Raw genomic sequence first — 27,781 nt, 5'->3', positions numbered from 1 at the left:
GTCTCAAGTAAAAACAAAATTTCTTACACAAACCGAGATAAAATAAATAGGTCTTTGTATAGTTTGGAGTTTGAATGAAATGAGTTCAACAAAAATAAACATTTTCTTGTTATTTTTTTGTAATCTATCATTCACGTTCTTACATTAATCATCACCCTGTTTGAAAATACTAATAATAAAAAAATACTACACTTAATGATATATAAAGTACCGTTCAATTATCAGGACGGAATCGCGACATGCAATGGATTTCTTCTAAAAATAGTTTTCTTTTTAAATATATGATTTTTATAGCAAAAGATCGCGTGGAAGGCAACTGCACAATTTGTGAATAAGACCAGGCTATAGCTTTGGTAAAATATTAGAATACACAATAAAACAACCTTATATTTAAAGCGTCAATTATCACTATTCACGGAGCCTGGTTTCCACGTGGTCACATTATCTCACGCGGTCACTGAGGATTGTCTGTTTGTGTGCGTGTTTGATGAGTGGCAGCTCGCAGTGCACGTGTGCTATGGCCTGCTTGGTGAGCGGCAGCGGGGCGCTCAGCAGGCGCGCGGCGGCCGCCAGCAAGCCCAGCCCCGCCGCGCCCAGCATCGCCGCCAGCGCATACACCGCATACGGGCCCACCACGTACACCAGCCAGAACATTGTCTTCACGTGCTCCGGCACCTCGGGTTGCGTCTGACAAAAATATTTGGTTAATGAAAGTATTTATGAATTTTTAGACTTTTGCAAAAGTAGTACATTTTTTTGTCAATAGAATTTAGAAAATAATATTTGTGCCTCCCTAGGCCCGTATATTACTTTTTTAAATTTGTAACTGATTACCACTTTAAAGTAGGCGATTGGCACGGTAATGTTTGCGAAGGGGCGCGCCTCCTTATTGTATGCGACATTCGCGACGGGCACGTTCAGCTGGAACGTCATCGACGTCTGCAGCGCGGAACCCAGCTTCTGCAAGTTCATGTGTTACTTCAAAAAAAGTTAACGTCCAAAAGGTAAAGGTCTACTTTCTACTGCCATTCTTATCGATTCTACAAATATGTATCGTTTATTGCGGTTTAACGCTACATAAAAAAATGATAACAATTATTTTTACGAAATAATTCAAAAAATTTTTGTTAGGCCCAGTTTACATTAAATTAAACATCCGTATATGACTGACCTGGTCGATGGCGAAGACGCCGCCATGTTTGTGCTCGTCGGGCGCGATGCCGTCGATGCGCGCGTACAGCGAGGCCGGCGCGCCGTAGAAGTGCGCGTTAGACATCATCACCGGCAGACCTTTCGGAAAATTAAACTTTAGAAAGCCACTTATCAGATATATGGAATTGGTTAAAGAAGCTAGACAAAATGCTATGTGATTTTTATTAGACTTGAGAACAACTTTTTTAAATCTTCACTTCATATTTTCCTAGGGTTTTCTTCATTAATAAGTTCGAGAAGTGTTTAAATTACAGACAAGAGTTTTAACTCATGTCTGTAAAAATCCTTTAGGATTTGAGAATCGATATTGTAATTATAAAGAATACATTACTATAAAAGCACGGTGAGAGGTCTGACAGTCCGTCTTTGCAGCCGACGGCACTGCAGAGGCACTCCGTGTCCGGATTCTTAGTGAAGGAGCGATTGCTGAGCTTGTAGATGTAGACCTCGGGCCCGTAGTCAAGGGTCTTGGAGCCCGAGAAGTCGACCTCCAGCATGCGGCAGAAGACGTTGCGGTACAGCCGGATGGGCCGCTCCCGGGTCAGACCCGCCGGGTACGAGAATCCTTCGTACGCATCCTCGAAAGTGTTGCATCGAGAACTGTACATAATAATGATGTTTGCGTTTTCAGAGTATAAATATTTTAATTAAATGTAATAGCTATTGACTTATTACTAAATTATTTTGATAATGAATATACGAGTCGTTGAACAAGTAAAAAATTCTAAAACCCTGCAATGCTTAAAACATAGTGTGTTTTGAAGATTGCATCCATTCTAGATGTAGGTGGATATTTCTATCACTGTAGACAACGACGTTGACATGTAGCGTAGTGAGGGGAGCGTTACCGTTTGTTGGGGTCGTTGTAGCTCCAAGCGGTGAGTCCGGCGCGGCCGTTGACTCGCCGCACCTGGAACTTTGTCTGATCTTCTAGGCTCAGCTCGAGCTGGTAGTCACGCGTGTTGTCGTATAGCTGCAAACAGTACATGCTATATTACCAAAACATATCCAGAGCAAAAGAGCACTAAATACATTAAGAAAAAACAATTCAAAAAATTGCCTCATTGCTTTAAGTTTAAGATAATAGCTATTATACTCTAGTCGTTATTTATACATATTTACTAGTTTACGTAAGTATTTAGTAAAATAAGTAGTCGTACCCTGTCGAGGAGGCCTAGTCGTTCGAAGTTAATCCAGCCGGGCATGAGTGTGTGCCCGAAGGCGAGCAGAGGCTCGTGGTGGCCCCACAGCAGGTCGTGTACCGAGAGGGTCACCACTGCACTTGAATTATATCGCCGCGTCAGCAGGTTCAGCGCGAGTTGGCTCCAGAATGGATGCGTTGACATCGCTGTTGCTATCGCCTGCGAAATAAATTTTATTTCTCATTGCGAATTACTTCAATTAAAAATGAATAAGTAAACTGCTTTAAATTACAAAGTCTTACGTTTTGTCTTATGAGTACCACGAAAGTACCAGGAGTTCATAGGAATAAGGTAGACTTTGGATTTGTCATTGTCGTGTACAATTATTTACCAGCAGTGCTGTGTTGCCGACAGTGACGTTGACGTCTGCGGGATCAGCCACCGACATCTCCGGCACGAAGGTGACGTTGATAAAGGGCCGGTAGCGCAGCACCTGGCCCTCGCTGTCCACCTCGAAGTGCGTGTTGTAGCGCTTCTCTCTACAAACAACATGACTTCAATTAATTCTACGAAGATAATTAAACAATAGTTAACGATAAAGGTTACGTTACTAAACTTAATTTTTATATGACGCGATTCACATAATTTATGCTATTATGACTTTTATACAAAAAATAACAGAATAATTTTCATGTAAGTAGCGTTTTTTGCAGCGCGAGTTCTTCTATTTTTATTTTTAACCTCACAAATATATTATACAAGAGATTTTTATTCAGCAGACCCCTTGTTTGTTGTAACTCACTGGTAGGTGAAGGGTCCGACCTCGTTCACCCTGAGGCGGCTGTCGGCGCCGCTGAGGAAGGCATCCGCGTTGCTTATGTTAAACAGATAAGCCGAAACGTATGCGCCCGCTATCTCCGATGTCAGCATCCGATACATCTCCGTGCCGGGCGTCACTCTTAATTGCTGCATGGATTATAATAATAAAAACCCGATCTCATCAGTTTGATTTATTTAATAAGCGCTTATATGTAGAGTACAAGAACAACAATAAAAACTTTAAAATAAAAAACGTAGCCACCAATACCGTAATAGTATGCACTACTGAGATACGTATGTCTCTAGTTTTAAATTCACTAATGTCGTGAATATATTGGATGGATAACACGAATTAATGCGAATCACTGTTCATTAGCACATTTATATCAATAAGTCAATAAGTATCGAATCAAAGTATTGTACAATTATGTTTGAATCTTAACATTCTTGAATGTTACTAATATTATAAATGCGAATGTTTGGATGTTTGTTATAAGGTAGATTTTTTTAATATTGCGCGAACGGGGTCGCAGGAGAAAGCTAGTACTTACATATTTAGCGATGAGTACTACGGGGTCGATGACAAGCGCGGTGACGGCGAGCACAACCAGGGCGACACCTAGCGTTGCCCGCGTCACCAGCTTCTCTGCAAAGTCACTTTTACATTTAACATTAAACGACGATGCAAAAGAACAGTTTGCATTATTGGCGAACTTTCTTAATGAGGCTACGTCGGAACATAACTTAATTTAAACTTAATTATTTAAACTTTATGAGGTACTAATGACAGAGAAAGTAGTTGGTAAAAATATAAAAATGAGTGTCAAAAAAGAAGACAATTAGTTTTTAAAATAGGTACTGACTTCTGTTAGCTTTCGATAAGGTGTTGCATTTCTGTGTGGGTTTCATTTTTGTGTAGCGGCCGGTGTGTCACTGGCTGACAGGCATGCTCTGAGTCTGTAACAACGTGCAATGTAGTCAAAACATAACTACTTAAGTGAAAATATTTGTTACTAGCTGTGCCCGCGACTTTGTCCGCCTGGAACCCTGTCTTTTGGTAGCCTTTTTTAATATTTAAGTTAATTATTTTACTTAAACTTATAAAACATTACTACCAAACATACAAAACATTCATAAACTTTACATATTCCCATACAAACTTTCATCCCATATTGTTGTTTTACATCCTTGAAGATGAAACTTTTACAAGCTTTGAATGTCATATTTTTATATCAAATTGAAAGCCTAAATAATAATTTTAACCTTTAACATTAGAAATGGCAATACTTTCAAACACCCCTTACAATCCTTTTTCGCTTTAATAAGTAGCCTATGTCCTTTCTCAGGCTCTAGACTATCTGTGTTTTCCAAATTTTATTTAAATCAGTTCATTTAATTTCGTTTTAGTTCAGTCATTTTGGCGTGAAAGCGAGACAGATCGACAAGCAGAGTTACTTTCGCATTCATAATATTAGTAAGGACTAGCTGTAGAAGTAAGGATTATAAAACCTTCTGAAATTAAAAAAAAAAGATAATCGAGATGGAGACATCCCTCAAACAAATGAAAGACATCTCAAGTTCTCAAGTCACGTAATATTACAATATAAAACCAAACGTTATCATCGCATTGAATATCAAGTATCGAAAAACATTTTCTGTTGTTCGTATCTAACAATTTTATTCGTACATAAATGTCACTGATGCGACGAATTCGTTAATTTAGTTACCGTTACGAAATACTGATGTCAATAAAAAATAAAGATCCTTTCTAATTTGTTGAAACTAGCGCTCTCACCAGACGCACTTGCAAACTTTTAGTCACTTCTTGTTCAGTTTACTTTATAATTATATTTTATCCATTTTATTGATGGTCACCAAGTTATAGAATACAAGGCTAGTTGGTAGAATATAACTAATTGGAAAAAGGAATATAATCGTACCAATAAGTCGTAGTCAACATTTCTTAAATCCTTAATCCTTACATAAAATTATAAATGCGAAAGTAACTCTGTCTGTCTAATTGTCTATCTTCACGTCAAAAATAGTGGACGGATAAACACTGATAGTCTAGAGTCTGAGAAAGGACATAGGCTACTTTTTAATGAGTAAAAAAAGGTTGTAAGGGGTAGAAAGGGGAGATGGATAGTTGTATGGAAGCCATTTTTTCAGTTAGAAGCTTGGAACTTATTTTTTAGGCTGTTAATTTTAAAAATTAAAAATAAATATGACACTTTTACACTCTAGGGTGCAAAATAACAATAGGTATATGTAAGTTTTATGTGATTGTTTTGTAATTTTAATATGTTTTATTAGTTAAATAATTAGCGTAAATAATTAAAATGCTACCCGAAGACAGTATTTCACGAGGACTAAGTCGCGATAATAGCTAGTAATTAATAAGTAATGTCTTTTATTAATCAATAACGTTGAGAACCAGCATAAACATTATACATTATGTATGCAGTATAAACCAGTAGTTATGACCTCCTTGGTAAGTAGTTGCAACCTATTATTGTTTTTACTATCGTTAACACATTATTCGATCAAGAAACACTGGTATCTATAATCGTCATATTCAGCCGGTATCAGTCCGGCTGTGGCATAAATATCGTTTGTCAGTATTTGTGTGGAACATTTAGTGGTCATCATTTAACTGTAGCGATCGTTTTCCAACCTCCAACATTGTCATTCAATTGGTAAACATTCGATAAATCTCCTGCGAATTGGCAACAACGACAACACTGCGAATAATTTAAACCAGCTATACACCTACGGTTTTTATTGAAGAGAAGGACTGTCCAGTTAAGATTGTGCGGTTAAAACTAACCGTCTTTAGTTGGCTTTATACGCAAGATCTCACTGTAATCAAGGGTATGACAAGATTCAAACAATATGATGGATATTGTGAAATTACTGCAAGACAGAGAAACGAATGAATACTATTTCTCAATGTTAAAGATAAGCAGTGGCGATCCGTAGCCGTTGTAATAGTAACATCCTTAACAAAACAGTGTACTGAATTACTTTGGCTCTAACTAGGTCTAATGTAGGAGATCTTTGTTACTATTGGTATTAATGCAGCCAGCACCTTACATAACAGGTTAACACGTCCACTGCCACATGAATTTTATCGTAGTAAAGAGAACTCTTAAGGTGATGAGGATGGCGGTGAGCGTGTTAATGTGACATACATTGACCCTCAGTTGCCAGTTATTAATTGTCTGTGTTTAATAATTCAATTAAGATAATTGTTATAATTAGCGATGACTTCTTCCAGTTTTCGGCCAATGACCTCGCAATGCGAAATTGGCAAGATTGGTTTTTTATATCTTACCCTTTTCTGTACGCACACCGATTAGTGTGGTATGTTTTATTAAACAGTCCTCAGTTAGCGTTTTTGTCTTCTGACATGTTGTTTTATTTTTAAATACAGCATAATTTGTGTTGCCTTAATGTGTCATTAAAATAAAATAACTGAAAGGGTAAATTAGGTATACCTCGAATACGAAGAAACATGAAAAGAGGAACGTAATCAGTTACAAAAAAATTTTTTGCGATAGTTATAATTTCCAATTTGTTTTTGTTTTATACCTATAACTTGAATGATATAAACAAACTCTACATGAAGTTAATATTATTGCTTTAGATGAGTATAGGACGATTCTATTAGAGTTATGAGTAGAGTTCTTCGTTCGAGTCGAGTCGAATTTCTCACGTGCTACTGCGATAAACCGATTTGATACATATATAACTTCAAACTTTCGTGATTTTTACTAATATACTGTTCGTAAGAAACGGGATTCTTACCACGATTAGGCTGATTTGATACATGCAATGAGAGACGATGGTATTTGGAACTTACTACTTTACTGACTTACGACATCGGAAATGAGTTCGGATTTTAATTATTCAGTAGACGATGGACGACCTTAACATTGTGAAAATGCAATTACGTTCTGCAACTGGTTGGGTAGGTTAAAATTATTCCGTACAACATAAAAAATAAAGGAAGTGAAGTCATCAATTAAATTGCTTCCTTTTCGGAAAATTTCACTCAGCAGTTTTAGTTGGCTTTTTGAAATTATTTTTTAAGAATAATCAAGGAAATTTATTCCATCAATTGAGTTGTTTTAATGAACGTGTATGATGTTGCTTGCAAACGTAACCTGAAATCGTTTAGTTGTTATTGTATGTTGAGTTTATGTATATTTGAATGGCCTTCTTAGGTTATATTGTATGAGCTGTCTACCGCGACTTCGTCAGCGCAGATTAAAAAAAACTTGATGTAGCCTATGTGTTCCTCAAACTTTGTTTATATATTACGATATAAGTATTTTAACTAAAATATTACGTAGTCTCCTTTATATTTGACAACATAGTATAATCCAAAATCATTATTTTGCAATCTTTTAAAGTCGGACATAAGATAAAAAAATAATAATTTACTTTTAAATATAACTAAAAGAACATAAAATATATGTATGTCAGTTGATAACCTTCTGTTCAACATCAAAGGCGCCGATAAATAGTTTACCTTACATATAAACATTCTTTCTGTACCTAACAATTATCGCTTTCCTCTTGACATTAGGTCTATCTAGGTCACAAGTTTACTTATCAATTGACCTTTTTCCTCATGCGCCATAAATGGATAGACCTATCTGTTACTCTACAGTCTACGTAATTAACCAATTATAAATATAAAAAAGCGACATACGATACGCACTTGTCATGCTTGTTCACAAGAGGCTTCTAGCATCTGTAATATATGAAGGAAGGTCTCTATATTTTTAACATACTGAGAGTTTGATGTTTACTTAAATCACCACATACTAAATTTACACTAAGGGTCTCTCTTAGTAACCATTAAACGACGTAGTATGGCAGTAAGAGCTTTATAAGATGATGGTAGCAATTTATGTCGATAATTTTATACTCAAAGTTACGCATTATCTGCTTCTTTCGCTAAAACCGCTAAGCTTAATTGTTTATCCTAAAGCCGGTTATACACGTCGGCAGAGGCTTGCCGAGCGAAGGCCAATTAATACAAGTCAAGTGCTACTGTCTAAACGTTTGTCAAGTCTATCAAACACCAATGAAAGTGACCAATTTAGACAAGTGATGTAATTTCTACTGGTGCAAAGAAAAACGAGTTTACATTATTGTCCAAGCGCGCACGGGCGCCTTTGATTTGTGCAGAAAAACCGACGCTGTTCCGAAGTGAGGCAAGTGGTCAAGAGCACCTGTTAGTCTTGAAAAACTACGCCAAATGAATACTATACACGTTTGCGAGCATTAGCAAGCAATGCAAATGTAATGACTATACGTTGGTATTCGCCTTCAATGGGCAAACCTCGGCTAACGTGTATAGCGGGCTTTAGTTATATTTATACATGGAAGTTGGAATGTTTTACTTATTGACTTGAAAGCAGTTAAATTAAGAATCTAGATACGATAAAAATAAACTTTTTCTTTAGCCATAATACCTAAACTTATTTCTGGATATAATTCTAACCAACACACGTTTTGTCTTTCAAAAGACAGAGATAATAATGTTTAAAATATTAGATTAAATATAATACATAAAAACTAAAATATATCATTAAAAGGTGTCCCTTTAGGCAAGGTTCCGAAGATACTGGCAGCGTTCCCCCTTTGAATGGCTAGACTAATTCTTTGTCCGAGGTAGCTGCCAGCTTTTCGGTCTCCTGTGATGTCGACTAACCTTTTTGCTGTTTCCTTAAAAAGCCTTCTAGCGCTAGGACCCCACGGACCAAGGGTCTCGACACCGAATGGGACAAATTAACCTAAATAGTCTGTGATTATTTGTTTTTGTTGATTTTCCCTGACAAGTTACTTTAAGGTTCGATACTAACTTGTGAGCCCACGCGGTCATCCGCGTTTCCTCGCAGTACCCAGCAAAGTGGTATCGTCAGCACGTCAACACGTCAAATAAAATTGTGACAGTGTTTTTTGTGCAAAAACATTATTATGAAACACTGAAATAAAAAATTTAAGAGTGTTTAGTTTTTAAAGTTATCGCATAGAATCTGTTGCTATTAGCAAAAAATATTTCTATAGGTTATAAGTTACGTTGGCACAAGATTTCCATTACTTGACTTGTTTTTGTTTAGTTTAGTTGGGGGTTATATAGCATAGGTCGAGGTCATGATATTTGGTAATTTTGCCAAGTATAAGTTTTGGTTATTGCCAATAATGTTACGTCATATGTGTTTCCACAGCGGTGAAACTTGTATCGACACATATCGTCAACAGAAACAACAATATTGCAATATACATGTCACTGCAGTAAAAGCTACAGTAGTATAAGATGTTTGCCAAAAAGCAAAAAAGCATTTTGAATAATTGTACGAATTAATAAAATAATAATTTTAATATAACACTCAGAGTTTACACGAAGAAATATACACTAAGGAATTGCTTTAGTAACGCTATAATGACAGTGAGATTAGCAGTATTTATTAAATTAAATATTGAGTAAAACTAAAAATATATTGCATATATATTAAAAATGGGTGATTAGGGAGAAGTTACATGTTGTCATTACTTCTCCCTTATTTAACTGGTTAGCATTTAAATGATTAAAGGTTCGGAATACCGATCACTCGGTCGTAGGTTCGATTAACATACGACTTTACCATTGTAATGAACCATGTGCAAGCTTTGAGCTTTTCAAAATAGCTACAGAAATATTAGTAAATATATTTAAATAGAAAATAGTAATTTAAAGAAACGTAAAAAACGAATTTAATTTATTGCTTATTCCTTTTATTTATTTTGCAAATAGTACGAAATATTTTGCTAACGAATTCTTCTGTTACTTTAAAAGTGTTAAATAATATCATATTATGTAAGTGAGTATTCTAGATAATGTACAAGTAAGTTTTTATATTAGTCATGATCGTATTTTTTCTATACAATTATAAGTTAATTTGTAATGACTATGAGAGGCGAAGCAGCCGGCATTGGACATGCAATTAAACAAGTATTTATGTCAGTGCTTCTGTGCAACTTTGAATCGGAATTTTTATCATATTATGTATTTATCATATTTTGTTTAAATACATAAATATAATGTTTACATTTACAATTAAAACATGGATTATAGATTAATAATTCTTAGATATGTAAAAAAAAAAAAATTATATGTTTAATGCAGCGTGTGATTTACACCTAGTTTCAATTATTTTACTTATTTGTAATTTAACACTTTAATTTTTTATTATAAAATAAAATAAAAAACTCAGCTTAAATTAAAATGCTATCGATCCGCCCCGGCTTCGCCCAAATGGCAAAGGATCTGATCTCTTTTCTGTCATCCCAACACCCTTCCGGCTAATATCCCGTCTATTAACAAAGATATTTAATAAAGCTTTATATTATTTATGAATCTCTTTGTATATTACGTACCTTGCGCTCGCCCGCTCCGCGGTTTCGGTTTTTGGCGGCGAATTTTCGGTTTCGGTTTTTGTTAGTGATTTCATATCTTCTAAACTATTTGTCAGAATAATTTATAATAATATATACTGTAATAGCCAATTTTAATCTATATTAAATTCTCATAACAATTAAATAATAACAGGAATAATAACGCAGCTAATTATGTGCGTATTTTAATTGCTTGTTCTAAACAAAAAAGTGGTTATTGTGAGAAAATCATAAAAGACTGAGATAAACCATTGTTCACTTTTTTGTGAAACTTTTTGAGATCTAAATTTCTCTCATCATATTCTTATATTCATCATTTTTATATAACTCTAACGGTTTAGCTTCATTAGTCAAAAAAGGCTAATTTTAAGGGATTCAGAAATACGCTGTTTATTCATATATACTTCACTTTTAATTATATTGTAATATACGCAAACCATCGGGAATAAATGATCTACTTGATAGTGAAAACTGTATTTTAATCCGTTTCGTGGCTTAGCAGAACTTAGAAGCCAAACAAAATTAAAAAAATGACTTTCATTTATAACATTTAGTATGACAAATATAGAAAAATATGACTTACCACACTTTATTAAATTAATCTTTGTTTATCGTACAACACTTGGTTGAAGAATAATTTAACAACTGAACTTAATAATTATTTGTCTGAATTTAAATCTGTTGTGTAGCAGTAGACGTCACATCCCTTGTGGCAGTCAATACTACACTGCCGCCCGGCAGCGCCTGTCCGCTGACAGCCACCGGCGCGCCGAGGTTGCTCATGTTGATGTTGTTGCCAGATCAACAAATTAGCCACTTGTCAGTGATCGGTCAGTTCAGGCGGTGATTTCGATAAAGTAACTTAATTATAATGTAACAACTTGAGTTAATACTTACCTTTAAAATACTTCAACGTTTCAAACACGACAACTTTAGATGACCAATTCATGAAATCGTTGCATCACAAAGTGGCCAATTCAAGATCTGACCACAACATCATCAGCTACCATTAATATGGTTTCAATCGAAGCAGTTTTTATATCAGCAGACTCCCTTCGTTAAGCTACGCCCATGTCGTCACCAAATATGTCTCCACCGAGTGGTTCGGAGCCTACCCAAGATAAGTAACCCACGTGTTCTCTTAAGAACACAAGGGGCGACTGGGCCACAGTGGATCACACAAACATATTGTTGAACGAAACTTGTGACTGACAGATGACATAATACGACAACTGACAGATGACATTAGCACATTTTTAAGGTAACGCAATTGCAACTTTTTTTCCCTTCTTATTGCAACCATTGTAAAACGTGATTGAAAATTATACATCTTACACATTATAGAAGCATTTTATTCAAAAAGTTCAAGAACCACATTGCAACCCCAACACATATCTTTCAATTTTTTCGTGGATATGTACAGTTTGCAATGCGATCTTTTTCGTCATCGTAAGCACGTCGGTTAAATGTAAGCAAAGATTTCAATTCGTATTTCAGTAATTTAGAATTATATATTTTATGTCCACTGTATGTGTTGTCTGTTTGTAATACTACTATGTACTATATTACTACTATACTTACGATAAGTTTTAGGTTATATATTTTCACGCTATCAACCTTGGGGGGTGAGTAAATTGAAATTAAAAAAATTTATAGGAGAAAGAGACCAATAGCAGCAAAGACCATCCAAAACCGTCTGTACCGAAACCATTCATGGTTTTCGTGGTAACATTAATTCTCAGCAAATGGCAAAGACCTTCGTTGTCATTTGAGCATTTGAATTTTGACATTAACAACTGAAAGTTTTACACAATATAAACAATAAAATAAAACAAAGTTTTTTTCCTGTGTAACAAAAATTAACAAATTTCATGCGGATGAAGTCGCAAGGAAATAACTTAAATAATAAACAAACAAACATACGCACAAAGAACATTACCCTCTTATCAGTCGGGTACAAAAAATTGATTGAACTCGGACCTGTAGATTGCAGGTTCTTAACCTCTGAGCTAATATGACGCAGTTATAAGGCCACGAAAATATTTCATTAACAAAGTTTGCAGGGGCCAATGCATTAACACTTACCGCAGGACGGCCTCACTAATTATCCTTGTAACAAAAATGTTCAATAAATTTTTTATTGCGGATGCGTCATCAATCGTAAAAAACTTCCAAATTCGTTACCTTTTACTTTTTGTTATTTTTAAAAGCCCCGGTTCTCTCAGCTCTTTTTTCCTGATTTTTTTGAATGGTACAATACGGACGTAATGTAGACATCGAGGTAAAGGGAAAATATTTCTAATTGATGCGTGGCGGCGCGAAGTGTCCATGATGGCCACATGTTTACGAACACAAGCTGTTCAAGCGGTCCACTTATGTACCTCTGCAATTGTTGGAGCACTAGTCCTGTGGATCTAACATGTCAGTCTAGTTAATTATGTCAAAATTTGTAAGAGATTTTTTCTGCACTTTATTTCCGGTATTTTGTAATAGTTCCGAAAGTTTAGTAATTACAGCAGCGGATTAAAAATGAAATTAGTAAAATCTCCATAATTTAATTAACCACCTCAGCAAATGTTGCTGGGATTTCCCTGGTATTAGAGGTCAATTATATCGTTTTGTAGACCTTTAAAATAAGTATGTTGAACAACTCAGAGCATTGGTATTTTCCTTTTTTCTGAGCTTGTTACAAAGAAATAAACTTTCAAGGGGAATTTCAATAAAATATTGACGTAAGTACTATTTTAATTGAACCTTAAGCACTAACCGTGGGTTTCGGAGACCAATATCTCAGAATATCGTCATTCCTGTCATTATCTTTGACAAAACAGAGATTATGTTTTAAATGGAGATTTTACTCTCAGAAACCCACGGTAACATGTGAGACCTAACAAACTCTACTTACATAAACTTTACACAAAATTAAATAACGTAAAATTTCCATCGCGTTCTGGTTCTATGCTTAACAGTACAAAAAACAGTATATTCATATAATTCACCATTTAATCCAACTTCTAAAAATAAAGACAATAATTGTAAAGATTGTTGCAATTTAGATATTACTGTGGTAATTGTGTTTTTGAGCACACAGTTATTTTTTTTATATCATAACATAACGAGCAAGCGACCACCTGAAATAAGCGACCGTTGCCCATAGACATCTGCAATTGCAGATGCGTTGTCTACCTTCAACGGAGAAGGGGATGTACAGAAAGAGAGTATTTCCCCTTCCTATGTGACCCCTACTCCGACAAATCCCCATCCCATTCTCTCCTTTATAAGAAAAGGGTGTGAGGGAAGTGAAAATTAGGCCTACGACACGCACACACATCAGACTGTACGCGGAATTGCTTCCATTTGATGACTGTCTTCTGTGTGGTCGTGGTATTGCAGAGGGTGAGCACATTCGTACAACTGATGTTGTTGTTGCTGCCATCTTATTTTGATGCCCTTTACTACTCAAACTTTGCATAGATGTAAGTTAGGTTAGGTTAGTCAAATAGGAATCTAGGAAAATAGGAATCTGTGGTATACCTTTGTATACAACTTTTCCGGACACCATGCACATGTATGTGCAATATAAAATCAGGAATAATTAAAACTTATATTTTAAACATTTATTTATATTTTACAAATACAAGATAATTATAACTAAAATATGTATAAATGCCGCTAGAGGGCGCCGACTGGCAACAGCGCTGCGGCTACAGCGCCACCTGCATTACAACAGTTACAAACCTTACTTCTTACTAATATTATAAATGCGAATGTTTAGATGGATGTTTGTTTGAAGGTATCTCCAGAACGGTTGAACGGATCTTGATGAAATTTGTTACAGATGTAGAACATAGTCTGGAAGAACACATAGGCTACTTATTAAGTTTTTTTTTTAATTCCGCGTGAACAGAGTCGCGGGAAAAACCTAGTCTAACATAAATTGTGAATTGCTCTTGATAACTTTACACTGCGCTACATGTTTACTTTGAATTTGCTAATAAAAACTAAAATTACAGAATCATTATTTAAACTGGAATTAAAAACATTAAACACGAAGTTCTCTAATTATTAAGTACAGATAAGATCGTGAGATAAAGAATTTTTGTTTATTGCTTTTTGTTACGATTCCTCGTTGTCTGCGCTAATGTTTTACCTACTTAACTTTATTAAGGAGAGAATAACATTATAAAAATGAACGTAAAATAATACAGTTCTGCGTTTCCATTGTTGTAGTGCTTGTAACAAGACATGTTTTAAAACTGCATCAGGCATTTGTTAGAACATAAATATTATAAATGTGAAAATTTAAATGGATGGATGTTTATTTGAAGGTATCTCTAGAACGGCTCAACGGATCTTGATGAAATTTGACATAGATGTAGAAAATAGTCTATAAGAACACATAGACTACTACTTATTATGTTTTTTTAATTACGTGCGGATGGAGTCGTGGGTAAAAGCTAGTTAAAAATAATTTTGCATGTTGAAGTTCTTTGAACTATCTTTAAATATACTGAAAGATATTTTATAACTTTATGATATAGTATATAAGAGTACGTAATGATGTTATATTTTAAATTGTTTATACCTAATTAACTACAAAAGAACAATGTTATATTTTTCCCAGGTTTCTGTTTAGCATATGTACTTTAGGAATTAAAGTTTTTTTTAAATGATACTTAATTCAATTTTTTAATAATTACGTACTTTAATTTTTTTTAACTCGAAATGATTATGATTACGTTATTATACATACTTTTTTTTACAAACAAAATAATTTCGTTTCCGTTCGTAAAAATAAAATGAATCTGTTTTGTTAAAGATTTCTCGAAGGTTAAATATCCATATTGTGTTCAGTAATCCTAGGTGTTGTAGCGAGTGATCAATGTTCAGTACTCACTGATAACGAGCCCCGCGATGCTGTATATAGCGACTGAGCAGTGTTCAGTCATGTTGCTGCTTATGAGGTTGGTGCCGGCGAAGGCGCTCAGCCGAGCCACCATCATGCCCAGGCAGGCCACCATGCCTCTGTGTTTAGAATTACTTACGATGAAGGAAAACATCGTGATGTAAACTGAACATATTTGAAAAGATATTCAAAGATATATGAAATGAACCCGTACTTGATCTGCGTAATTGACTATGACCTAGTCATCTCTAACTTTGGGTACACTTCGAACTCCTCAGTGGGGACGTAAAGAGATCTGATGATGATAGGATTTTGGTCGAGAATGAGTAATTGTAGACATAGTGCTCTTTACTAATGCCTATGTTGAAAGCATTCTACGACTTCATAGTGGCACTGTCGTGCCCACAGATTTTACAGAACCAGAGGCAGACCTAAGTATCGCTGGATGGATGAAGTGGATAAAGATCTGCGGGACTGGGTCAGGACGGGGCGGGATCGGAGAAAATGGAGATTTTTGTTGTCGGACGCCAAGGTCCACTTCGGGTCACTGCGTCACTCCAAGTTAGTTATGGTGCAAGTATTGTTGGTATAGTTAAATTAGGAAGAAGTTTAATACTATCAATAATTACTATTTAGTAATTAACAAAGAAAAAAAATAACCGACTGCAATCTATGACACTCAGGGAAAGAATACTTAATTAGTCAAAATCGCTCAGCAGTTTGACTATAGCTGGTCACAATGGAAATGGAATTGAAATAAGTGTACATACAAACGCAAATATTTTGTCCGTGGTATAAATATTACCTGTATGATGTAGGATAAAGGTCAACAAAGTATGAGGAGACGACGCCGAAGACCATGGCCGTGGTGAGGAAGATGTAGAAGAAGATCAGTCCCGAGATGGCCTCGCCCGTGTTGTCAATGACGAAGGCCGCCGCAGCCGCCACCAGCAAGATGCTGATTGACAGCACCTGATTGTTACAGTGTTAACACATTCAATGCCACCACTGTTATTAAGTACTTCAGTTATTTAATTAGCTGATAATTAGAGAATAGTTTCACTTAAGTTTCATTTAAATTTAATTTATTCAATAAAGGAAAATTTGTGCAGTAACCTTCCGTCTGCCGGCGCATTGCGAGATTAGTGCGTTGAGTAGGAAGAAGGAGAGGCCATGTGCACAACCAGCCCAGATTGTGTTATCCTCAATACTGCCTGAACATTTTGAACCCTCCTGGAAACAAATAGTTATTGTTAACGGACAAAAAAACAAACTCTCAGGTAGTCTAATCTATATATGTATATAAAAGAAAGTCGTGTTAGTTACACTATTTATAACTCAAGAACGGCTGAATCGATTTGACTGAAAATTAGTGGGCAGGTAGCTTAGAACCAGGAAACGGACATAGGATAATTTTTACCCCGTTTTCTATTTTTTATTCCGCGCGGACAGAGTCGCGGGTAAAAGCTAGTTTGATATAAAGGTAACCTTTGCAATGCTAATTCTGTCATGTCCTGCGAGCACTGTGGTGTTATCATCACCGGCCATGCGGAAGAGGTCGCAGAATCCTGCGCCCGCGCTACTGCTCGCGTATGAGGTGAAGAATACGTTCAGTATCGTCGGCAAGATGATCGCGAAACTGTTGTTCCTGAAGTAAATAATGCTGGTTGTTAGACATTAGCATATGATGAAAGGAAACAGGAATATAAAGTAGACAATATTTAAAGTCGCTAGATTCCTCGTATCCCCAACTTTTATCACTTTCATCTAAGGAAAAGTTGTTTTATGTTGTATTATAATGTCACACTTTATCGTACTCAGATATACTCCAGGCGTAACTTAATAATTTAATAATAAGTTAAATAAAATATAAGTTAATAAGTTAAGTCATCATTGCAAAAATAAATGTGAGCTGAAATAAAATCTCGTCAAAATTTTAGGTAATGAACGTGTTAAAAAAGTAGCAGACATACGCGATGTAAATGACGAATGTGAGATAATAGAGGAGCAAGGTCCGCCATAACAGCGGCGGTTGGAAGAGAGGCGCGATCTGCGCCCACAGCGAGTGCAGCGAGAACTCTGGCACTGCTTCCCTGCTGCCCTCCTCCAGGTAGATCTCCTTCACCTGCACCACAGCACTGTTACAGTCCATGGCAACAGAAAACCAGCAAACGGACAATTAACATTACTATATCTAACAATATCATGTGACGGCTAGCTCATTTGCCAATTTTTCCTATACAAAAAAAAAACTCACATGATGTCTTTTCATCGAATTTGTTACAATTAGTCTTTTGGTTAATATTGGGATACTTACTGGGAAATTTTCTGGTTTGCCGCCATTGCCTACGTATATCCTCTTCAGCGCGTCAACAGCCTCCTGGCTGCGACCTACGTTTGCCAGGAATTTGGGGCTCTCGCTGAAGAAGTATAGCAGGAGAGCACCGATGCCCAGAGGCAGGGCCATCACCAGGGTCAGCAGCCTCCAAGGACGGTAGACTATGCCCAGCAGTGGGATAGAGAAGTCCAACTTGGTGATGAAGTAGCCCCATACTAAAATAAATTATCTATAACAATTAGTAGCAAATAGAATTAGTGCATTAGCAGAAACTATTGTTAGTACTACAAACATGACGATTTCTTTTCCATTTTTAACTGTGTCCTTTTCCAGTCTCTGTTAAATTTCAATAATAATAATAATAATGGACGGTATTAAGAGCAACAGACACAGAATCGCATACATTAGTAAATATATGAATGTGAATAAGACGGATAGACATGTACCAGGAACGCACCAGGTGGAAATCCGCAAATACTGGGATATGGGTGTGAGTTTTGTTGATGTTTATTTCTTCAAGGGTTTCTTAACCAATTAATATCATGATGAACTTAAAGAGATTAAAGGGCTTGATAAATAAATAGCTGTAGTAGTACGTACTATAGTATAGTGTGGGCGTGAGCATAAGAGCGCTAGTCATGAGCAGCATGTAACGTGCGCGAGACCGCGAGTTGCAGCACTCGCCCAGCAGCGCGTACGTCGCTGACTCCGCCGCGCTCGACCTGCGCCCACAATAATACCTATTATATACTATTACTAGATGTCACGTCGTCATTTGTATCATTAAAATCTTTTTAAAAGTTAATCAAAATAAGTACAATGATTATAAACAATTCAAGCATTTATTAATAACGTGATTTTGAATTTATCTAAATAGCACACCCTAATATCTAGGATAAAAACAATGAAGATATAATCGCATGTCGATGAGATAGACAACGAGACGTGTCTGTGTCAAGACTAGTTTAATCTTATCGGAAATAACCAGAGAGAATGTCGCGCTTGAGAAGTTAAAGGTACACGAACCGAGGATTTACAATGCCGAAATATGGAATAAAAATGTAAACTAGTGCCATAAGTATGTTTATCTTCTTCTTTATTTCGTTCGTTTTCAATTTACAATAAATTACATGAGCACAATTAATTTCGTCGTTACTTCTTGCGTATTACATCTTACATTCTTTTCGCGCCTAAATCTATCGTTGTTACTTTTTATGTATCTTTTTTATTTGATTAGGTAAAGGTGTTCTCGGTAGCCAGTTATTAAATTAAAGATATTAAATACTTAAATAATTATCTTTTTTATATATTTTGTCATTATAAATGATTTTTTTTCTAAATAAATTATCTCATTAATTTAAAATATTTTATAACATTTGCGCCTATTTTGCCAGCGCCATCTATTGATCGTATTTTTAACTCACCAAAATACTTGTACAATAAAAAAACAATTTCAAACAAAATGCACTCAAAAGTAACGTAAAAAAACAATTTCACACAAAATTCACTCAAAAGTAACATAAAAAAACAATTTCAAACAAAATGCATTCAAAAGTACCATAAAAAACAATCTCAAACAAAATACACTAAAAAGAAACAAAATAATGTCATGAAAACTTCTTTCTTTCTTTCTTCTCTCTTTCAAAAACCCTCTAAACTCTAAAGAAAGTTCTCTTCTTTCTTGTAACATGTCTATATTGTATAATTATTGTTATTTCGCAGTCGGTGTCGGCCGAAGTAAATAGGTGACATTTTATATTTGAGATGTATTAGACATACTTACGTTTATGTCCCTACTTAGGCCGAAACCGACTCCAAAATAACAATAATTATACAATATAGACATGTTACAAGAAAGAAGAGAACTTTCTTTAGAGTTTAGAGGGTTTTTGAAAGAGAGAAGAAAGAAAGAAAGAAGTTTTCATGACATTATTTTGTTTCTTTTTAGTGTATTTTGTTTGAGATTGTTTTTTATGGTACTTTTGAATGCATTTTGTTTGAAATTGTTTTTTTATGTTACTTTTGAGTGAATTTTGTGTGAAATTGTTTTTTTACGTTACTTTTGAGTGCATTTTGTTTGAAATTGTTTTTTTACGTTACTTTTGAGTGCATTTTGTTTGAAATTGTTTTTTTTAAGTTACTTTTAAGCGCATTTTGTTTGAGATAGTTTTTTTTGTTTTGAAGTCGGCTATTTTTTTTTCTTAAAATGTTTGTTTTATTTCTCAATTTTTAGTGAATTTGAAGTTTAATTACAAATTTCCTTAATACGTATAAGGACATAAATAAGACAAATAAAGAAAAGGACTTTCCTATTTAATATGTGTGTACTTCAATTCAAAAACTAATTTAGAATACACCAGATAACCACTTATCCTTTAAACAATGAAATAATTATCAAAATCGGTATACAAATTGAAAATTAACGAACTAATACATCGTAGCGTGCCTTTAATTTTGTCCAGCCGCGCGCCGCAGTAGCATTTTTCGAATGCGCGTAGTTTTTAATAATTTAATATCTTCCAAACTATTGATCAGAATTACATAGTTTAAAGGCTAATGTAATCTGCATTTAATACTCTAGCCATCAAACATATTTATTTGGATAAGGATTCATATCGAATATAATATAATAGCGCCGTAAGCTTACGACGCTGTTTTTCGTGTGCAATTTAATCGAAGTTTGTTCATAATAACATGGTTTTTGTGAGACTTCCATAGATGATAGATATATGCCACCTGAGACTCTTATTTAGCAAATTTAAGGATCTATAATTACTCGATACATCATTTTAATGTAGGTCATATAGTTTGACCTACGTAAGCCCAGAAAGCAAATTTGTGCTATTCATTGTAACGCGATGTAGCATTTTTCGTTTCCGCGTAATTTTATTCTTACGATATCTCCTAAACTATTAGACAGAATGATATAGTTTCAATTGCAAATATAATCTACATTAAATTCTCTTGATAATGAACATATTTATTTACATAAGGGTTAATACTGAACTTGAATAATAGCGTCGTAAATAGGGCATGAATTTAATTAATGTTTCTAAAGAAAAAAATGGTTATTGTGAGAAAACTATAAAAGATAGATATATGCTATCACGGACTTTTATTTAGCACATTTAAAGAGCTACAATTCGCCATACATCATTTTTATGTAGGTCCTATAGTTTAGCCTACGTAAGCGCTGAAAGCAAAAATGTCCCTAATTTCCGCAACAAATTTTGAAGCTATATTCAAAATCTACTAGTCTTCTAGTTATTTTAAAAAAAAAACAAAAAAATGGGACCCACCTGCAAGCACTTCCTTTCGATTAAAATATTTTTTATCAAAATCGGACCACCAGGGGCCGAGTTTCGCGGTAACACACATAAAAAAAAAAAAAAAAAAAAAAAATACAGTCGAATTGATAACCTCCTTCTTTTTGAAGTCGGCTAAAAAGATAACGCTTTGTTTTTTTTTCATAGATAATGAAAGGGATGGCAATATTCCGTAGTAGATTAGTAATTGTTCAGATCAGTATCGGTAGTTGAAACTCGCTGTAATATTGTTGAATTAAACAAAGAACCGGTTTAGTAAATTGAAACTGCATTATTATAATCTGATAATGATACAGTTTCAACTCTATAATATTGTGAGACTTTATTTTTTAGTTATAAAATTAACGTTTAACTAGAAACAAAAACACACTTATTAGAATAGTTTCAGGTCTAACAATGTGATAATTTGTTATTTACTAGACGCCTTTTCTATAATTTACTTCGCTATCCGCGTACACTGCACGCTTCACATGCGTGAAATTTCTTAATGTCTTCATTATTTTAACAATTTGTTATTGAAATAAATGAAGAAGATTTTGTTACATTTATATAAAAAATAAGAATTTCAATAGGCCTTTTACTTGGAGACATGTTCTTATAAAAACCTTTACGATTGTCAGATTTATACTACAAAAATCTTTGCTATTTTAGCGCTATAGCAAAACTAATTTCATTGCTAATCTTAAAGGTGCTATTTTTATTTATAAATACATAATGGTGAAGCTATGCCAAGTGAGCTGACGGTACAGTAGTTCCAGGCGAGTCAGTTATTTAGCAGCACTCACATTGCCGCGCTGATGAACCGCAACGCGGCGAGCACCTGCCAGCTGGGCGCCAGACTACTGAGCGCGGCACTCACGAAGCTGCCACACATCGCGTACATGAGCACCAGCTTACGCCCGCGCGTATCTGACAGGTAGCCCCACGGGTACGACATCACTATTATACCTTAAAAAAACAAATTAATACATTACTGGCGTGTAAATAGTAACTATTTACAGCTGTAACTAGTAACTATTGTCTGAAAATCAATTATTAATTCACTGATCACTGAATAATCGCTCCCGCAATCATTTATTTATTTTCACTTATTTTTATTTTTATTTACACTTTCCCACAGTCAATTATTTTAAACTAACAAAACGCTATAAACATTACACAGGATGCAAACCGGTAATAATAACGAAGTAACAGCCCTAGCCGAGGTTCCTGAGGGAGTCCTCGAGTCTAGTTACTCATAAACGAGGTTTAGGCTAAGCGCCATCTGCGACTGGCCAAGGCAAACAGTGACTACTCAGTCACCAAAAAAAAATTACACACGATTTGGCGTAGTTAAGTCTAGTTTATTTTTAAAATATTTTGCTAAAATAATTATGGTATTGATTTTTAAAGGACATTGTACAATACGCGTATGTTAATTAGCAGACACGTGCACGTGTCTTTCGTGTGGCACGTGTCCTGTTATCTGACACAACATCAGCGACAACATAACAAACTTACGAAACAACTTTATCACGTTTTTGCATTTCTTTTCTAAGCATGGATTGCTTCGCCTACTTATAAACTTTGACCGGATCTAACTTTCGATAAATATATAAGTACTTACATACTTGTAAAATTATATAAATGTGAGTATGACTAAGTTATGTATGTGAAATATATAATTCGTATATTTAATATCTGGGAAAAATTAGCGCCAGTAAAAAAAACTATCGATTCTATCTCACGCAAAAAAGCCTACATCACGTTATCTCACAGCAAATCGACTTTAAAATGTCAGCACAAACTGATAACGGATCGTAGAACGTTATCGGCCGCCATGTCCGATCACTTGTCGATCTTAAAATCTCATTTTAAAATGCAACACATTGATATATGATCTCTTATTCAAATCTGCCTTGCATTATGTTAGTTCACTATCATCCATAATTGTCTACGTCTGCCATTATAATGTTTAAATCGTAGAATAATCAAGATTTTGTTGATTATACAATATTAAATAAAACTGTAAAAATAATTGTAATTAACCTGCGAAAGGCATAGAGGACAATATGCCGATCTCCTTGATGGTCATCTGCAGGTCGCATGTCGCGGCGGTGGCGATGATGCCCAGCCCGAAGATATCGATGCCCATCGCTATGATGATCATGAAGCAAGCAAACAACAGGCCGTAGTTGTACCGCCCGTGACCTGAAACACATTGTTCAAAGTTATTGTCATAGATTGAGAAGTGTCATAGAGGTTTGGAAGTGGTAGATCCCGAAACAACAATATTTATTGGGTGCACGAATGGGCCGGATCTACCGGTGAAATACCACACAGACGACAGGCGTGAAGTGGAAGCAATTCCGCGTTTCGTCTGATGAATGTGGTGCCGGAGCCCTAATTTTAGTCCTTTTTCCCTTCCCACCCTTTTCTTATTAGGAAAGAATGGGAAGGGGAAGCGGATTTAGCGGAAGAGGGGACGCATAGGAAGGGCAAAAAATATCTTCTTTCTCCGTTGGTTTAAGGTCGGACGCATCTGCATTTGCGGATGTCTATGGGCTATGGTCGCTTCGCTGTTTCGGCGAATTTAGGTGGTCGTTTACTCGTTTGCCACCTTTGGAAATTTAAAAAAAAAGATTTAATTTTAAATTGGTAAATAAAGACCAATAAAGCGGCAATTAAAAAATTTACCTTACTAAAAAAGTACGAACTATCAATATCACGCGAGTTTCACGTGTCTCAGGAAGATGTGAATTTTAAAAGGCATAGAATTAACATCATAAAGCAATTTATTTGTTATATAAACAGTTTGTTCCGACGACTATCTTTTGAGGCTTAAAGCGAAGCCGTCAATGATCTAAGCCAAGGCTAAAATTTAAATTATAATAAAAACCGACACTACTAGAGATTAGTAACAAAGGTTAGCATAATGGGTGTCCTAGATTTTGTAAAATAAATATACAAACGACAATGATGTATATGTCAGCAGGCCTTTTTATAATAATTTTTATACAAATAAGTTTCCTCAAATCATCCTTCAGTGATCAGGTTGACTTCAAATTCACATCATTACCGTTTAAGAGTTACGAGGCCGTACATTTTTTTACGTATTTTAGTTTTCCTCAATTTCATAAATATGTGTTTGAATATTTGTCTCGAGAAATACCACACTTATAATATCAAATTTAACTAAAAAAAGAAAACAACTTTAGCGTTACATTACGAAACATACAAAATAAATGCTTAGTTTAACACTTTGTTATACTTCATTATGTTACAATTTATCACTCTAGCTGTCGCCTGCGACACATTAAAGATAAACTTAGTATGTAGTTTATAAGTTCTTCCAGACTTTATTCTACAACTGTGCCTAATTTCATTAAGATCCGTTTAACCGTTGTGGAGATACCTTCTTTTATAGATCCATCCATCCATCCAAACTTTCGCATTTATAATATTAGTAAGATTATAGAAAGTGTATGAACACAGAATCAATTTTTAGCCGACTTCAAAAAGAAGGAGGTTATCAATTCGACTGTATTTTTTTTTTTTTTTTTTTTTTTTATGTGTGTTACCGCGAAACTCGGCCCCTGGTGGTCCGATTTTGATGAAAATTATTTTAATCGAAAGGAAGTGCTTGCAGGTGGGTCCCATTTTTTTTTTTTTTTTTTAAATAACTAGAAGACTAGTAGATTTTGAATATAGCTTCAAAATTTGTTGCGGAAATTAGGGACATTTTTGCTTTCAGCGCTTACGTAGGCTAAACTATAGGACCTACATAAAAATGATGTATGGCGAATTGTAGCTCTTTAAATGTGCTAAATAAAAGTCCGCGATAGCATATATCTATCTTTTATAGTTTTCTCACAATAACCATTTTTTTCTTTAGAAACATTAATTAAATTCATGCCCTATTTCCGACGCTATTATTCAAGTTCAGTATTAACCCTTATGTAAATAAATATGTTCATTATCAAGAGAATTTAATGTAGATTATATTTGCAATTGAAACTATATCATTCTGTCTAATAGTTTAGGAGATATCGTAAGAATAAAATTACGCGGAAACGTAAAATGCTACATCGCGTTACAATGAATAGCACAAATTTGCTTTCTGGGCTTACGTAGGTCAAACTATATGACCTACATTAAAATGATGTATCGAGTAATTATAGATCCTTAAATTTGCTAAATAAAAGTCTCAGGTGGCATATATCTATCATCTATGGATGTCTCACAAAAACCATGTTATTATGAACAAACTTCGATTAAATTGCACACGAAAACAGCGTCGTAAGCTTACGGCGCTATTATATTATATTCGATATGAATCCTTATCCAAATAAATATGTTTGATGGCTAGAGTATTAAATGCAGATTACATTAGTCTTTAAACTATGTAATTCTGATCAATAGTTTGGAAGATATTAAATTATTAAAAACTACGCGCATTCGAAAAATGCTACTGCGGCGCGCGGCTGGACAAAATTAAAGGCACGCTACGATGTATTAGTTTGTTAATTTTCAATTTGTATACCGATTTTGATAATTATTTCATTGTTTAAAGGATAAGTGGTTATCTGGTGTATTCTAAATTAGTTTTTGAATTGAAGTACACACATATTAAATAGGAAAGTCCTTTTCTTTATTTGTCTTATTTATGTCCTTATACGTATTAAGGAAATTTGTAATTAAACTTCAAATTCACTAAAAATTGAGAAATAAAACAAACATTTTAAGAAAAAAAAATAGCCGACTTCAAAACAAAAAAAGCTATCTCAAACAAAATGCGCTCAAAAGTAACTTAAAAAAAAACAATTTCAAACAAAATGCACTCAAAAGTAACGTAAAAAAACAATTTCAAACAAAATGCACTCAAAAGTAACGTAAAAAAACAATTTCAAACAAAATTCACTCAAAAGTAACATAAAAAAACAATTTCAAACAAAGTGCATTCAAAAGTACCATAAAAAACAATCTCAAACAAAATACACTAAAAAGAAACAAAATAATGTCATGAAAACTTCTTTCTTTCTTTCTTCTCTCTTTCAAAAACCCTCTAAACTCTAAAGAAAGTTCTCTTCTTTCTTGTAACATGTCTATATTGTATAATTATTGTTATTTTGGAGTCGGTTTCGGCCTAAGTAGGGACATAAACGTAAGTATGTCTAATACATCTCAAATATAAAATGTCACCTATTTACTTCGGCCGACACCGACTGCGAAATAACAATAATTATACAATATAGACATGTTACAAGAAAGAAGAGAACTTTCTTTAGAGTTTAGAGGGTTTTTGAAAGAGAGAAGAAAGAAAGAAAGAAGTTTTCATGACATTATTTTGTTTCTTTTTAGTGTATTTTGTTTGAGATTGTTTTTTATGGTACTTTTGAATGCACTTTGTTTGAAATTGTTTTTTTATGTTACTTTTGAGTGAATTTTGTTTGAAATTGTTTTTTTACGTTACTTTTGAGTGCATTTTGTTTGAAATTGTTTTTTTACGTTACTTTTGAGTGCATTTTGTTTGAAATTGTTTTTTTTTAAGTTACTTTTGAGCGCATTTTGTTTGAGATAGCTTTTTTTGTTTTGAAGTCGGCTATTTTTTAATGTATGCAGAACAAAAAAGCAAGCGAACCGCGCGCGCAAAAATTAGAAAACGAGTTTGTAATGTAAACATTACTATGCGTCCATTTTGTTTAATAACAAACTGTTTATTTATTCTATCATTCAATGCGGATTTCGCGACGCGTGGATGTTTTTTTTTGTCTGGAAAAAATTATAGAATAAGTTTTCACTTAACTTTCTTTTTGTCATAATTCTTTGATAACTTACTTAAATAACTAGTTACAGATAATATTTTTCAAAGTAGGATAATAAATTAAACATGAATATAACTCACCTGTTAAATCCAAAGCCTCTTCATAGCTGAACTTGTCGACCGACTTGCTGACATGACCCTTGTTGTTCATCTCTACATCCTCAGATTTCACATAACTCTTATTGTCTATACCCATGTTTTCGGTTTTCGTAAACATTTTTAAATCAACACTGGCCAAAATTAAACAAAAAAATAATTTCGAATTGATTTAGACTTTGTTTTTATTTTTAAGAATTTGTCATTTTCAAGTAATTCGTATATACGGCCAGTCCGTCACGACACGGTGGCTGTACTGATTTAGTATCGTGTTTGGTTTGTTGTGTTGATACCAACAGATGTATGGTGAGGCTCGAAGCCGCCGCTATCACGCGACATGTGCTCAATGATTTTTCTTTGTCACAGTTTTTGTAATAAATTGATAACAATTCTTGTTACAATAAGTGTGTCACTCGAAGGTTGTTAAGTTTTTGCGTCCGTCTATATTTACAAAAGTAGGTTTAATTTTTTTATTAATGACCACTGATTTGCTGCTGTCCTTGAGATTGGTTATTTAGTATTTTGCGAATTGGATAAAGGTCTTCAATAAATAATGCATATTTTTGCACATATATGTAAGTCTCGAATAACCTTATTTCCAACAGGTTTACGGATACGAAATTAATTAAAATGTTGACGTAATAATTTTGATGCCTTAAGGTGAATGGCCCACTAAGTAGGTACGTTACG

General features: G+C 34.5%; 2 protein-coding genes across 3 annotated transcripts; both read right to left on the bottom strand.

The window, feature by feature from the left end:
* Nucleotides 1-161: 161 nt before the first annotated feature.
* Nucleotides 162-10,681, bottom strand: LOC106709611 (lysosome membrane protein 2). 2 transcript variants are annotated; one of them, XM_045679387.1, is made up of 12 exons: nucleotides 10,605-10,681; nucleotides 9,050-9,172; nucleotides 4,037-4,130; nucleotides 3,725-3,819; nucleotides 3,157-3,320; nucleotides 2,746-2,893; nucleotides 2,373-2,573; nucleotides 2,061-2,185; nucleotides 1,544-1,812; nucleotides 1,172-1,290; nucleotides 835-960; nucleotides 162-687 (listed from the first exon to the last, which is right to left on the bottom strand). In XM_045679387.1, the coding sequence occupies exons 3-12, from the start codon at nucleotides 4,080-4,082 to the stop codon at nucleotides 442-444; spliced, it is 1,539 nt and encodes a 512-aa protein (XP_045535343.1). In that variant the 5' UTR covers nucleotides 4,083-4,130; nucleotides 9,050-9,172; nucleotides 10,605-10,681; the 3' UTR covers nucleotides 162-441. The 2 variants fall into 2 exon arrangements, with proteins under 2 accessions (XP_045535343.1, XP_045535344.1); XM_045679388.1 differs by lacking the exon at nucleotides 9,050-9,172 and having other exon boundaries at nucleotides 10,605-10,651.
* A 3,601-nt stretch (nucleotides 10,682-14,282) lies between these two features.
* LOC106709784 (synaptic vesicle 2-related protein-like) lies at nucleotides 14,283-27,448 on the bottom strand. Its single transcript, XM_045679274.1, has 11 exons — nucleotides 27,077-27,448; nucleotides 23,221-23,382; nucleotides 21,978-22,140; nucleotides 18,467-18,588; nucleotides 17,846-18,081; nucleotides 17,502-17,653; nucleotides 17,017-17,176; nucleotides 16,645-16,761; nucleotides 16,334-16,500; nucleotides 15,520-15,647; nucleotides 14,283-14,338 (listed from the first exon to the last, which is right to left on the bottom strand). The coding sequence occupies exons 1-11, from the start codon at nucleotides 27,210-27,212 to the stop codon at nucleotides 14,295-14,297; spliced, it is 1,587 nt and encodes a 528-aa protein (XP_045535230.1). The 5' UTR covers nucleotides 27,213-27,448; the 3' UTR covers nucleotides 14,283-14,294.
* Nucleotides 27,449-27,781: the final 333 nt, after the last annotated feature.

The sequence above is a fragment of the Papilio machaon genome, chromosome 9 (assembly GCF_912999745.1).
Source record: "Papilio machaon chromosome 9, ilPapMach1.1, whole genome shotgun sequence".
In the NCBI taxonomy this organism is placed as follows: Eukaryota; Metazoa; Arthropoda; class Insecta; order Lepidoptera; family Papilionidae; genus Papilio; species Papilio machaon.
Note: the sequence above shows the minus strand (reverse complement) of the source record. Positions and strands in the feature narration are given on the sequence as shown.

Bases quoted from the DNA above. Each gene is read 5' to 3' on its own strand.
- LOC106709784 (XM_045679274.1), bottom strand. From the start codon at position 27,212: ATGTTTACGAAAACCGAAAACATGGGTATAGACAATAAGAGTTATGTG. The intron at 18,589-21,977 runs GTGAGTGCTGCT...TTGTGGGCGCAG, and splicing joins CGGTTCATCAGCGCGGCAAT to GTCGAGCGCGGCGGAGTCAG. The intron at 16,762-17,016 runs GTTACCTTTATA...ATTTGTTTCCAG, and splicing joins ACAGAATTAGCATTGCAAAG to GAGGGTTCAAAATGTTCAGG.
- LOC106709611 (XM_045679387.1), bottom strand. From the start codon at position 4,082: ATGAAACCCACACAGAAATGCAACACCTTATCGAAAGCTAACAGAA. The intron at 2,574-2,745 runs GTAAATAATTGT...TTTATTTCGCAG, and splicing joins TCGGCAACACAGCACTGCTG to GCGATAGCAACAGCGATGTC. The intron at 1,813-2,060 runs GTAACGCTCCCC...TATTATGTACAG, and splicing joins TACAACGACCCCAACAAACG to TTCTCGATGCAACACTTTCG.